This window comes from Aplysia californica, unplaced genomic scaffold (genome assembly GCF_000002075.1).
Source record: "Aplysia californica isolate F4 #8 unplaced genomic scaffold, AplCal3.0 scaffold00824, whole genome shotgun sequence".
NCBI lineage: Eukaryota > Metazoa > Mollusca > Gastropoda > Aplysiida > Aplysiidae > Aplysia > Aplysia californica.
Window position 1 is genome coordinate 140829 of NW_004798094.1, and position 12107 is coordinate 152935.

Here is a 12107-nt window from a genome sequence, read left to right on the forward strand (position 1 = left end):
CCTCAAAACCACCACCCCCAATCCCCACCTCAACCCTCACCTCTATTCCCCCTCCTCTTCTCGCGGCCTTGCGTCTGTGTTTTTGTGCGTTCAACAAGCATACAGCTTGCACACCATAGTGCGCAAAGGTTGTCGTTAAATGTGTTACGCACCCTCTTCTACTTCTACATTAGAACTTTTAATTGGAGGACTGTTGACACATTACTGCTTAGTAGACCAGGTGTTTCAACTTGCATACCGTGGGACCCTTGAGGGTGCTTTGGGGGAATTCATTGTTTTGCTGTAAGGGTCTGTCTAGATTTTTTTCCACGCTCCCATCGACGCAATTTAGATCACCAGGGAAGTTAGCCTCTTCGGGAAATTGATTGCTTCGAGCCTGTCAGTCAGAACCACAGAACACCAATACTAGTATTGGTGTTCTGTGGTCAGAACCAAGCTGGTCTGATGGGGATACAGTAACCCAATTTACTGACGAAGATACTTGATTAAAAAGGAAAGATCCTTCCCTACCCGACCGACAATCGAACTCACCACTTCTGTTTGCAACGGCTCAGAGCCTAATCGTCAGATCACACCAGAGCTATTTAGGATGGGTTAACACTCAATAATTGGGAAAGATCGCTACCTCAGAATTACAAAGTTCTACCTGACATTTTTGGCCGTTTTGAGTTACCAAGACCATGAGATCAGAAACCAAATTAAAATGATGTTCTATCCCCTCTATCAAAGTCGTAAGGCTTTTGGTAATCGTTATAAAGATATTCAAATAATTACATTCGAAAAGCTTGCGTGTTGTGAAACTCAAAATGATTTACGTCAAATTTCTTAACACTAAGTAGGGAGCAGACAGAATCTAGAACTTTGTACTTCTCAGGAAGCGAGATGAAGCAGCATGAAATTTGAATAATATACTTTATGCAAAGTTCAATCGCTAGATCCTGTTTTCCTTGTATCTATTTATTTTATTTGTTTGTTTGTTTGTTGTTGTTGTTGTTTTATCTTTCTTGCGGGGTAAGGGTCCTTTTCTTTACTTTCATGTTTTTGTGGTCACTTCATTTTTCCTGTTTTTAGTAACTTCATTTTCCTATTTTTAGTAACTTCTTCATTAACAACGTTATGTGTGGAGGTATTTCGTTATTTGAACTGGAGTTTTCAAAAACTTGTTCAACTGTCAGAAAAGTACCATACTTGCTTACGAGAAAATAGAGCCCATTATTTTATTATTATGTAACATAAACTTTGTGTTCGAGCCTCAAGTTGCTGTCAAAAATGCCGTCGAAGCATTAATTAAGTATAACACAAGCAAGGCGTGTTACAATATTCCTACAGTAGGTCAAAACTAACAACATGTTATAATTGTATTATGTGAAGCACCATGGTGAAACAAGGCGCTCCTCAAAATGTAATAAGGAAATCAAAGTTACCTGCATTTCTATGACAGTTTGGGTATTACTGTCGAAGTTTTGATTTTTGGCCCAACACCTTTTATGTCCTTTTAAAAACCCTTTTCAGTTTGGATTTTTCTGAAAAATAAAATAGATAAAAGGTACAAGCAAAGGAAATTTTCAGTTTTCCAAGGACTTTCAAGCTATCGAAGTAACCAAGCTTTGGCAATCATTTTCTCCCTTATTATTTTACGTCTGAACCCAGACTACCCTCCTCTCCTTCAATCGCATATATTATCTAGACTTCTATTCAAGATAGATGGGTACTTTTTAATCATCGAAAGATAAGACAATTTAGTGAACATACTATAAGATGACACCAAAAACTCCACATGCCCAAAAAATGTCGACGAGCGCCTGATTCCACCGCTTCGCGACACATTATATTATTTCAAAGAATAAGATGCTACAGCGCGTGCTTTTCGCCGTCTCGAAAAGCAGAACACTTGACCCTCGCTTTTGTCTCGTTATAGATCTAAATCTATATTTAGAAACTGGAGAACCGATTCTAGGTCCACTTTTTGGCCCACCACTAAGGTATTATTATATTATTCACGGGTCTTTGTCCTTTAACGCAGAATTACATGTACTATCCATCGTGACTCTACTTTGTGAAATTCCTTTGTTTGTGTTACACGTGGTAAGTTGTTGGTTGTTGTTTTTTTTGACGTACTTTTCACGAGATGTGAATGAATGAATGAATGAATGCTTTAGCTTGTACGCTATCTCAGAATTACGAGGTTCTTTCAGTCATTTTTTGGCCGTTTTGAGTATTAAGACCATGAGATCAGAAACCAAATTCAATGCTCTATCTTCTGCTCTATCAAAATCGTAAGATCATTCAGACTCGCTACCTTAGAATTACATTCTATCTGCTAAGTACCTAGTTTGAGGAAATTTGACGTCAAAGATTTTGAGCTTTACATATGGTCAAGCTTTTCCGAATACCTTGGTAACGACTTCGAATATTCTTAAGATTTTGATAGAGCAGATAGAATATTATTTTGGTTTCCGACCTCATGGTCTTAGTAACTCAATGCGACCAAAAATGTCAGATAGAACTTTGCAATTCTGAGGTAGCGGAGAGAAAAAAAATAGTGTTGAGGAAATTAAGTGTGCTCCTCTTTGGTCGTACGTCAGTAGCCTAGTGGTTAGGCTACCGGACAGGTAAACGTGAGATTGCGGATTGAAGGGTTCGAGCCTCACCTCGGTCCGACGCTGTGTCCTTGGGAAAGACACTTTACACGAATTTCCCACTTGGCTCGGTCCTTTCGGAGACGGGCGTTTAACTTGGAGGTCCCGCCTCTTAAATAACCTAACAGTGTTGATAGGGGCGTTGAACCTATACCATTTCACCATTTTCAAAATGTTCAGAGCAAAAGTAATTGTTGTTGCTGAGATGAGCTGCTGGTTGACCCTCTAGGTCCGCTCTCCAAGTGTTCACCGCCCATTGCTTACATTTGAATGAGGTATCAATAAAACAAGTTTAAATGCAATGCAGAATGCCCAAAATCCATAGACAAATGCAATGGCTATGAATTAAATTATCATATCATTTCACAAGCTCATTTCCAGCTGATGAAGCAGACAATCAGCCTGCCCACACTGAAATGGGCCCTCATGAAGAGGGGCAAGAAAGCATGGAGCATCTCGTCTTCGTAAGACCCCAGTTCTAGATTCAAGTAATTCAAGTAATTCAACCATTTCACTATATTTTTTTCCCTCTTTGCGCCAACTCCAACTCCCCAGAAAACATGGAGTCGTCAGTAATTCCGGTGGTCATCGGAGTGGACATCGGCGGCACCAACACGGACGTGGTCCTCATCTGCCACAGGGACGGCAGGCCCCAGGTTCTGTCTGAGGTCAAGGAGCTGACCAGCAGTGACGTCACCACGGGCGTGAAGAAAGCCGTGCTCCGAGGCCTGCTGCAGGCCAAGAGCAAAGGTCACACGGTGAACCCGATCCAGGTCAACATAGGTGAGACGATTAATTGTTTGTTGTTTTCTTTTTCTATTTTTATTATGTATTTCTTTTGTTCATTGTTGTTGTTTTTGTTGTTGTTTTTCTGTTGTTGGGTTGTTGTTGTTGTTTTGTTTTTGTTTTTTGGGGGGGAGGGGAGTTGTTTGTTTTTTCTGGGTGGGGGGTGTTGTTTTGGGAGTCTTTTTCGTTTTGTTATTTTTGTTGGGGGGGGGGGGTTTTTTTTTTTTTTTTTGGGGGGTTGTTTGTTTGTTGTTGTTGTTTGGTTGCTGAGTTGGTTGGTTGGTTGGTTGGTAGGGGCTTTTTTTTTCTTTTTTTAGTGGTTGTATGTGGAAGGGGGGGCGGTTGGGGGGGGGGGTCTTTGTTTATCTTTCTTATCAATGTTTCGCATCCCTCGGGCCCTCTACTGTGCACACAAGGAAAAATTCCACTCGTCTCACGGCTGAGGAGTATGACGTCACTTGTCTGTGAAGAGAGAGAGAAACGGGCGAACATTACCTCATTATCATACTGGCAGCAGCGCTAGAAGTGGACATAATCTTCTTAAGTATGCTTGGAACGACAACAGCAACATTTTTGTTGTTTTAGTAGAGGTTTTACGGCGCTCGTAACTGCATTAGGTCATATAAGCGTACACCATCATTTGTAATGTAGCTTTTGGTTATGCACTTAGCGTTGCACACTGAAGACGACAAATTCCTGATGAGATAATTTTTTTTCCGCCATTTTCAGCCCGGGGGAGGGGGGGGTGTTTGCTTTTTTCTCTTGTTATTTTTTTGGGGGGGAGGGTAGAGGGCTGTGTTTGCGAAGATCAGGACATAAAACATGCTCAAACTTACAATATTAATTACCAGCTCTATGAAATAACATTATAAGTCAATAGACTTCGCAAAGTAGAACTTTTTTCTGTACATGTTTTGTTATCTGAACGCTAAACTGTAAAGATTATTTTATCATAATGCTGAAAACTTCCACTTGACAAAAATGTACACGTTTAGAGAGAATTGCAACCACTGTGTTTCCCGACTCCTCAAGTTTTATCTCAGTTCGTGGGCTTGCTAAGATATTAATTAAAATATTGTAAGTACTTTGCACATTACTTCATACCCAAGGGGTTTGTGCCTGGTTCCTCCACACCCCTCCCCCCGCCCCTTGCTCCCACCCCTCCCTCTCCCCGCATGCGCCCCTTTACGATACACGTTCTTAGACGACATCGTGTTAGATTGGGCTGCAGGTGTTGCTGTATTGTTTTGTTTTAGTTGGTTTTGTTTTGTTTTGTTTTGTTTTGATTTGATTTTTTGGCGTTGTATTTTGGGGGGAGAGGGGGTGCGGGGGTTTTTTTTCTTTTTGTTTCACAGATTGGACAGAAGCCAGGAGCTCTCAAGACTTTATTTATGCAATGATAAAATCTCTTAAAGAGACTTTTGACCTGTCTTTTGTTCAAGAATGCAGAGCACTTGATTCAATTATAGCCGTACCCAGTCTTCAAGTGCGCGTTCGTTGCTTTACCACTGTCGGGGAACTGTTCTAGATTGTCTCAAAGTACCTCTCACACTCACATCATAAAACATTGTCGGCATATAAGGTGTTAGGCTATGTGTTTCCAAACTTTGCCCTATAATCTCTCTCTCTCTCTCTCTCTCTCTCTCTGTAGTGTGAATGTATTTTGCTCTTTCATTAGACAGTACATATTCCGCATGTCCTTTATTTTGACCACTTTCGAATAAGTATGCAAAGGACTACATACCTCACAACAGGTGGATTTGGAAATGTATCCCTCCTCATCCCCTCCCCTACACATACACACACCTTTAAAAGCCTTTAAGTTAGATACTCTCGGGCGAAATCGTGTAAAATATCCCACTTGGACTCATTGGACTGGAAGTGTTTTTGTTTGTCTTTTTGTGTACGTGAGTTTGCTGTTTTTTGTTGTTATTGTTGTTGTTGCGGGATTTTTTTGTTATGTTTTTTTCTTTTTTTCTACAAATTGGACAGAAGCTAGGAGCTCTCCAGACATTTTTGTCTGTTTGTTTTGAGTTGGGTTGTTTTTTGTTTTTTGTTTTTCAATGATACTTGGCCTATCTTTTGTAAAAGAATATGACCACTTGATTCCTTTTTAACAGTACTCCATAATTCCTCATGTCTTACCACTGATGTAAATTGTCTTAAAGTACCTCTCACACTCACATCATAAAACATTGTAAGCATATAAAGTGTTAGGCTATGTGCTTCCAAACTCTGCCCTATAATCTCTTTCTGTAATGTGAATTGTTCTTTCACGAGACAATACGCATTCCCCATGTCCTTTATTTTGAACACTTTCGAATACGTTTGAAAAGGACTACATACCTCACAACAAGTGGATATGGCCAATGTATCCCTTCTTACCAATCCGTATTTGAAATGCCCTAGATTCTGACCACTTAAATTGAAGCAATCTCAAAGTCCTATCTGTGATGTACTTTTGGAATTAGACAATGGGAAGTAATCGTTTAATATCCTAAAGACTTATTTTAATTGAAGCAAAACCCAGTCTCATTTATGATGCACTTTTGGGAATTAGACAATGGTTTGTTTGTTTGTTTAGTATAGGGTTTTACGGCGCTGGCAACTGCATAAGGTCATATGAGCGCGCGGGACACACCTAATACTTTTTCTTTGGTAGGAAATTTTGAATTTTGCCCGGGTGGCGGCCGAAGCCTACTCTTATCGATTTTAGACTATCAAGGGATCTTTAACGTGCGCAACTTGCACACGGGCCCTCCGAGTTTTTTCGCCCTTGTCCGAGAAGGCTAGGTGTAGATCTTTCCTACCAGAAGATCAGGGGTGTGGCAGAAAGACAGCAGTTATGAGGAGCCAAGGAGTAGCAGTAGAAAGGCTGCAGAAAGAGTCAGGAGCCCAGAGGAGGGGGCAAAGGAGGTGAGGGGGTGGGGGCAGAAAGAAATGAAAGCAGACAACAGAACATTGTTAGAGATCAATAAAGGATGTGAAAGGAGACAATTTTAGAGAAGAAAATCTTTTGGTCGCTACCCGGAATCGAACCCGGGACCTTTGAATGAGAGGCCAACACCTTAACCTCTAGGCCACGAGAGCCCCCTTAGACAATGGGAAGTAATCGTTTATCATCTTTAAAACTTACTTTAATTGAAGCAATCTCAAAGTAGACCCCAGTCCTATCTATTATGTTATGCTCCTTTGGAATAAGACAATGGGAAGTAATCATTTTTTTCATCTATGAAACTTACTTTAATTGAAGTAATCTCAAAGCAGACCCTCATGTCGTTGGAGCTTGGGGGGTGCTCTGGTGTGGTTTGCTTCTTCTTTCCTATCAATCTATCGCCCTTATCTCCCCTTCTTCTTTTTTATGTTTGTTACTCTCTTGTAACACCTCTAATCTACTGGCGTTCATATGACCTTATGAAGTTGCGAGCGCCGTAAAACCTCTACTAAAACTAAGACCGAAGGCATATCTGTTACGTGCTTTTGAATTAGAAGAGCAGGGTAAGTAATTGTTTTTCATCTTTGAAATTTACTTTGTGCTAAACCCAACCGAAGCTTTAAACTTATTTATAGAGTCCGCAGTTGTCTTTGTTAGGAATAGTTTCAGCGTTATTCCTCCCCTTCCCTCTTATGGTCATGACTTTTGATGTTTATAGATTATAAAGCGCATATGGAGCCTCTGTTGAGCGAGAATTTGTCGCTACTCAGTAGATACTGTTTATTATTCTTTTTTTTGTGTGTGTGCAATGGACGATATTTCTTTTCTTTTTTTTTACCTTGGTGGTACACAGTTGCAAATGTGGTACAAAGGTCATATTATGCACTCACCCATGTACACAACAAACGAGAACGTTCTTATTATTTAGTAAAATATTCAATTACGAACAGTACTACTGTTACCCATCTTCAGGTACCACGCACTTCGTGAACGCCGTCGTGCAGGGAAAGGATCTAGCGAAAGTTGCAGTGATCCGAATCTGCGGGCCAGTGTCTGAGGAACTTCCGCCGTTCAGCGACATCCCAGCAGGCCTCACGAACATCATCCGTGGCTCCGCCCACCTCGTGCACGGGGGCTTCCGGTATGACGGGAAGGAACACGAGCCTATAGACGAGGCTCAGCTCCGTGACGTCATTGAGGGTGTTAAAAAGCAGGGTATAACAAACATCGCGTACATCGGGATCTTCTCCCCAACTCGACCGGATCAGGAGCTGAGAGCAAGGGAGATAACTCGCGAGGTTTTCCCGGAAGCTAGCGTGTCTCTGTCCCACGAGATCGGCCATATTGGGATTCTGCAGAGGGAGAACGCGACCATCCTGAACGAGTGTCTGAAACCGTTGTGTAAGAAAACCGTTAGTGGTTTTCAGTCCGCTCTAGAGGAGATTGGAGTCACGAGTCCCGTTTTTCTCACACAGAATGATGGAACCATCATTAGTAGCGAGGGCGTTCTGGAGCAGCCGGTTCTGACTTTCGCGTCGGGTCCGACCAACAGCATGCGTGGGGCGACGTTCCTGTCAGAGCTGAAAGACGCCATTGTCATCGACATAGGAGGGACAACGGCCGACGCTGGCGTGCTCAAAAACGGGTTTCCCCGAGAAGCCTCCACTCACGTCAAAGTAGGCGGGGTCCGAACCAACTTCCGTATGCCTGACGTAGTGAGCGTTGGGCTCGGAGGTGGCTCGTACGTTAGGGAGAGAAGAAACGGCAAAGGTGAGCTAGAGGGCGTGGCTATAGGTCCACGCAGCGCAGGTTTGAACCTCCTGAAAGAGGCTCTTATTTTCGGCGACGGAACCGACTCGGATTCGGCAAAGCGATCGACCACAACAACGGATATCGCAGTCGCTGCCGGTTTTTACAAGCTAGGGGACCCCAAGAGAGTCAAAGGTTTGGACGAGGGCTTTGTGAGGAAATCTGTGGAGGCGATCCACGCAGTTCTGGAGGAGTTGGTGGACAGGATCAAACTGAGCAGGGAGGAGCTACCTGTCGTGGTGGTGGGCGGGGGCAGTATCGTGATTGACAGGACGAGGCCCATGAGGGGAGCCACTGAGCTGATCGTTCCCGAACATTTCGGCGTCGCCAACGCGATAGGAGCGGCCCTCAGCAAAGTCTCCGCCAGCCTCAACACTGTGGGTGAGTTGTCTCTTTAAGGACTCTAGTTTTAGTAAGGTTTTACGGTGCTCACAACTGCATAAGGTCGCACGAGCGTCTAGGGGTGAATGTCAACAGAGAAGTCTAAACGGGGAATCAGGCTTACTATGCTCACCTCTCTAGCCTGAACAGCACAAAGCCTGACGCATTAAAGCCTGTTCATTTAAATTGGCTTGCTTTTTATGGAAAACAACACTCATCTATCTTGAATTGAGGCTGAGATATTTGCCATTGAAGAGGGTGGGGGTCACCTGATTTCAGATGTAAAGTTTGTGAAAAAATGGCCGTCAAAGTTTGGTGACTTCCAAAATCTGAGTGTCTTTGGGAACTGCAAAATTACTTTTTTTATGAGTAAAATACACATGGAAAAGTCAAAATACACAAATCTCATTATTTTGACAAGCGCCTGATTTCACTACGCTGGCTCACATAGGGTCACTTTTAAGCACAAGTGGGCTATCCCAAAAATGCTGTTTTTAGGAAATCGAAACCCTGATTTCAGGGGTTTCCAGAAATTTTGACCTGCTCCAAAAGTAGGCGTTGCCCTACCTTTGGGAGAAGTTTGGTTTCATTGGTGTGTATATGTGTTTGGTTATAGAGAAAGCTCTCCTTGTGTTTTAAAGAAACTGAACAAAGGTCCAAAAACTTTACCTTCCATTTTCTCAAAACCGTATTTTTCGGAATAGCCCCTTGTTCTTAAAAGCGACCAATTGGGTTGATGTCGGCATAAAACACCGTATGTGAGGCAGTGTGGTGAAATCAGGCGCTCGTCAAAATAAAAGGAAAGTGAAGAAACTGGCATTACCCTGCAGATTTTGGAATTTTTATTGAATTTTCGTTTTTGGCTCAACACCTTTCATGCTCATTAAAGAACACATTTCTATATGAATTTTTACTGAAAAACGTTGATTAAATGCATAATAGGTGTACATTTTTAGTTTACACAGACTCTCAAGCTAGGGAAATAACGCAACTTTGGCGGCTATTTTCTCGCTAATTTTTTCCTTTGAAATCAGGTGGCATCCACGTCCTTCATCGCCAATATCTTGACTTATACAAACGCTAAAGGGATAAATTTTTTCATCTAAAGCAAAGCAAACGTATAGGGCTTAAGATGATACCAATATAACTCCACATGCCTCAAAATTGACTAGCACCTGATTCCATTACAATGCCTCACATATTAAAATTACTATCTGAAAAGCAAAAATCCCACCTAAGTCTCCCCTTCCCCTGGACACAGTGAGCCTCCTAGACCTCGTGGACACAGCGGAAATGGAAGGGCGTGTGCAGGAAGCGGTAAAGGCCACCACCACGACCGATGACCCGGATGGGACAAAAGCGGACCTCGCCACCAACGAAGCCAGGAAACCCTTCTTTTCCCGCGCCAGAGACGCCGCGATAGAGGAGATCTGCCGGAAAGTAGGGACACTTTAGTGTATCTCAAAACACATTTTTTTTTCTTTCCCAATTCAATGTTTTGTTCATTCTCTTCTCTTCATTTTCAACGGTTTCCTTTTTATTGGTTTTCATCATCATCATCATCATCATCATCATCATCATCATCATCATCATCATCATCATCATCATCATCATCATCATAATTTAGAATATTTTGACATTAATTTAAAATGTTCAACGTTGCACCCTAATTGGCTTCTCCAAGAATGTGATTTTAACCCTATCCGTAAGTCGTTATTTTACTATTGTATCCGTACGAAGTCAGGAACTTTGCCACCACTTTCCAAAAAGAAAATTTACTCGTTAATTCGATCCGTACGCGTTGCATAGCAGTCTGTAAAAATGATTTTTTTTAGAAATACTGAAAGTTTCAAAGAGATCTTCGTACTAGAAGTTTTCTGAAATGTGAAGAATACAACCCCGGGGTACAAAATGACCCCCAGGGCGTACAGATAGGGTTTTTAAAAAAAATAATAATTATGGTCTTTACTTCGCATTCAGATCAAACATAGTCACCCGTCCTCTTAGTTTCGCCTAACAAGCGTTCAATTAATCTAACCCTATCCGTACGCCCTAGGGTCATTTTGTACTCCATGGGTTGTATTTTTCACACTTTAGAATACTTCTAGTGCGAAGATCTCTTTGAAACCTTTAGTATTTCTCAAAAAATCATTTTGACAGACTGCTGTGCAAAGCATACGGATCGGATTAACGAGTAAATTTCCTCTTTGGACAGAGGTGGCACAGAGTTCCCCACGTCGTAGTAAAATACCATAGTAAAACACGACGTACGGACAGGGTTAATCCTTGCGTCTCGCCTGCAAGTTAAGTGTTCACTAGAGCTGGGCGAGTACCCGAGTAATTACCCGGATACCTGGATAAAGAGCTCAAAATTGGCTATCCGGATATTGGTGTCAGGTACCCAGGATTTCTACTTCCCTTCGTTAAATCCTATGGAAAAGCACTTAAATCACGCCCCTTCGTTCGAACTTTAATAAGTATGAGTACTTATCGACACTGAGCTCTCTTAGTCGGTACCGTACTCAATATTGGCCAATATCCAGGCGCGGTTCGTGCATAGAGCACGGTCGTGCAGTGTCGCTCAATATGTTTTAATGTTCTGTTACGTTAAACACCGACAATAATAAAGTAAAAGAAGTCAGAAACAAACACCAGCTAAATATTATATAAAAACAAGGTCCTCACTGTTGCCATAACTGTTATTTCTGTGTCTATAGCGCCTTGAAACATATACTATGCCATGCCACGCGCTTTAGCTTTACATAATAGGATATTCAACAGTGTAACCTGACCTATATAAATCGCTCTTGGGGATAACCCAATCGATGACGACACTCGTAGCGAGTTTGGCGGTACATTAATATTAATAAGACGGCACATCTCAAATGTGCTCTTGCCGAATAGTGCCGAAACATAGCCCAGAGTAGGCAGTCTAAAAATAAACGCGATAGACCGTACGCTATTCTTTGCCAATTATTATGTGAGCGCCGGGGCAATCCAGCGGAGTGCTCACGTGAATTGTGATTGGTTCATTATATATCTTGCCTCTATTTTAAGTGACTCTGTAACCGTGAACCTGAGGGAGATGAACGTGACCGTCCTATGAGTTGTGCCTTTGAATGGTTTTGTAGTGGAGTAGTGAAACTTATTACTTGAGTGTTCAGTTCCAATACAGGGTAAACGAGATTGATATTTAGCTGAGAAACGAATGTAGTACTAGAAATTAAAGCGACAAGTAAAAAGAATGAAAATAAAAGCACGAGGTCCTCTCTCACCAACACAAAGATCTTGCAATTATGCACCGTCCCATTTACCATGTGCACGTTCACTTTTTAGCCCCTCGAGCCGCCCCTGACAATATGGACTAGCACTAGTCGTACCTCATTTCCTTGGATACCAGCAGATCACAAAAACGTCATATTTGGGCATGTTATAAGAAAGTTTGCAAGAATTGATCGGATGTTTTTGTAAGGTTAGGGCTATAGTTTCAATCTCAACGCCCTTGTATAGTGTGCAGTTCGAAATCACCCCTCCCCCCAAAAAATTAAATTAAATTA

At 42.0% G+C, this 12107-nt stretch overlaps 2 protein-coding genes across 2 annotated transcripts in view; both read left to right on the plus strand.

Annotated features, from left to right (window-relative positions):
• LOC118478675 (polypeptide N-acetylgalactosaminyltransferase 5-like) overlaps window positions 1-3107 on the plus strand; it is a 14787-nt gene extending 11680 nt beyond the window's left edge. Inside the window, exon 7 of the mRNA XM_035972748.1 lies at window positions 3021-3107. Within this exon, the coding sequence (XP_035828641.1) occupies window positions 3021-3107 (87 nt within the window). The remainder of the gene's footprint in view (window positions 1-3020) is intronic.
• A 92-nt stretch (window positions 3108-3199) lies between these two features.
• LOC101854605 overlaps window positions 3200-12107 on the plus strand; it is a 15035-nt gene continuing 6127 nt past the window's right edge. Inside the window, exons 1-3 of the mRNA XM_005109874.1 lie at window positions 3200-3422; window positions 7333-8550; window positions 9812-9990. Of these exons, the coding sequence (XP_005109931.1) occupies window positions 3200-3422; window positions 7333-8550; window positions 9812-9990 (1620 nt within the window). The remainder of the gene's footprint in view (window positions 3423-7332; window positions 8551-9811; window positions 9991-12107) is intronic.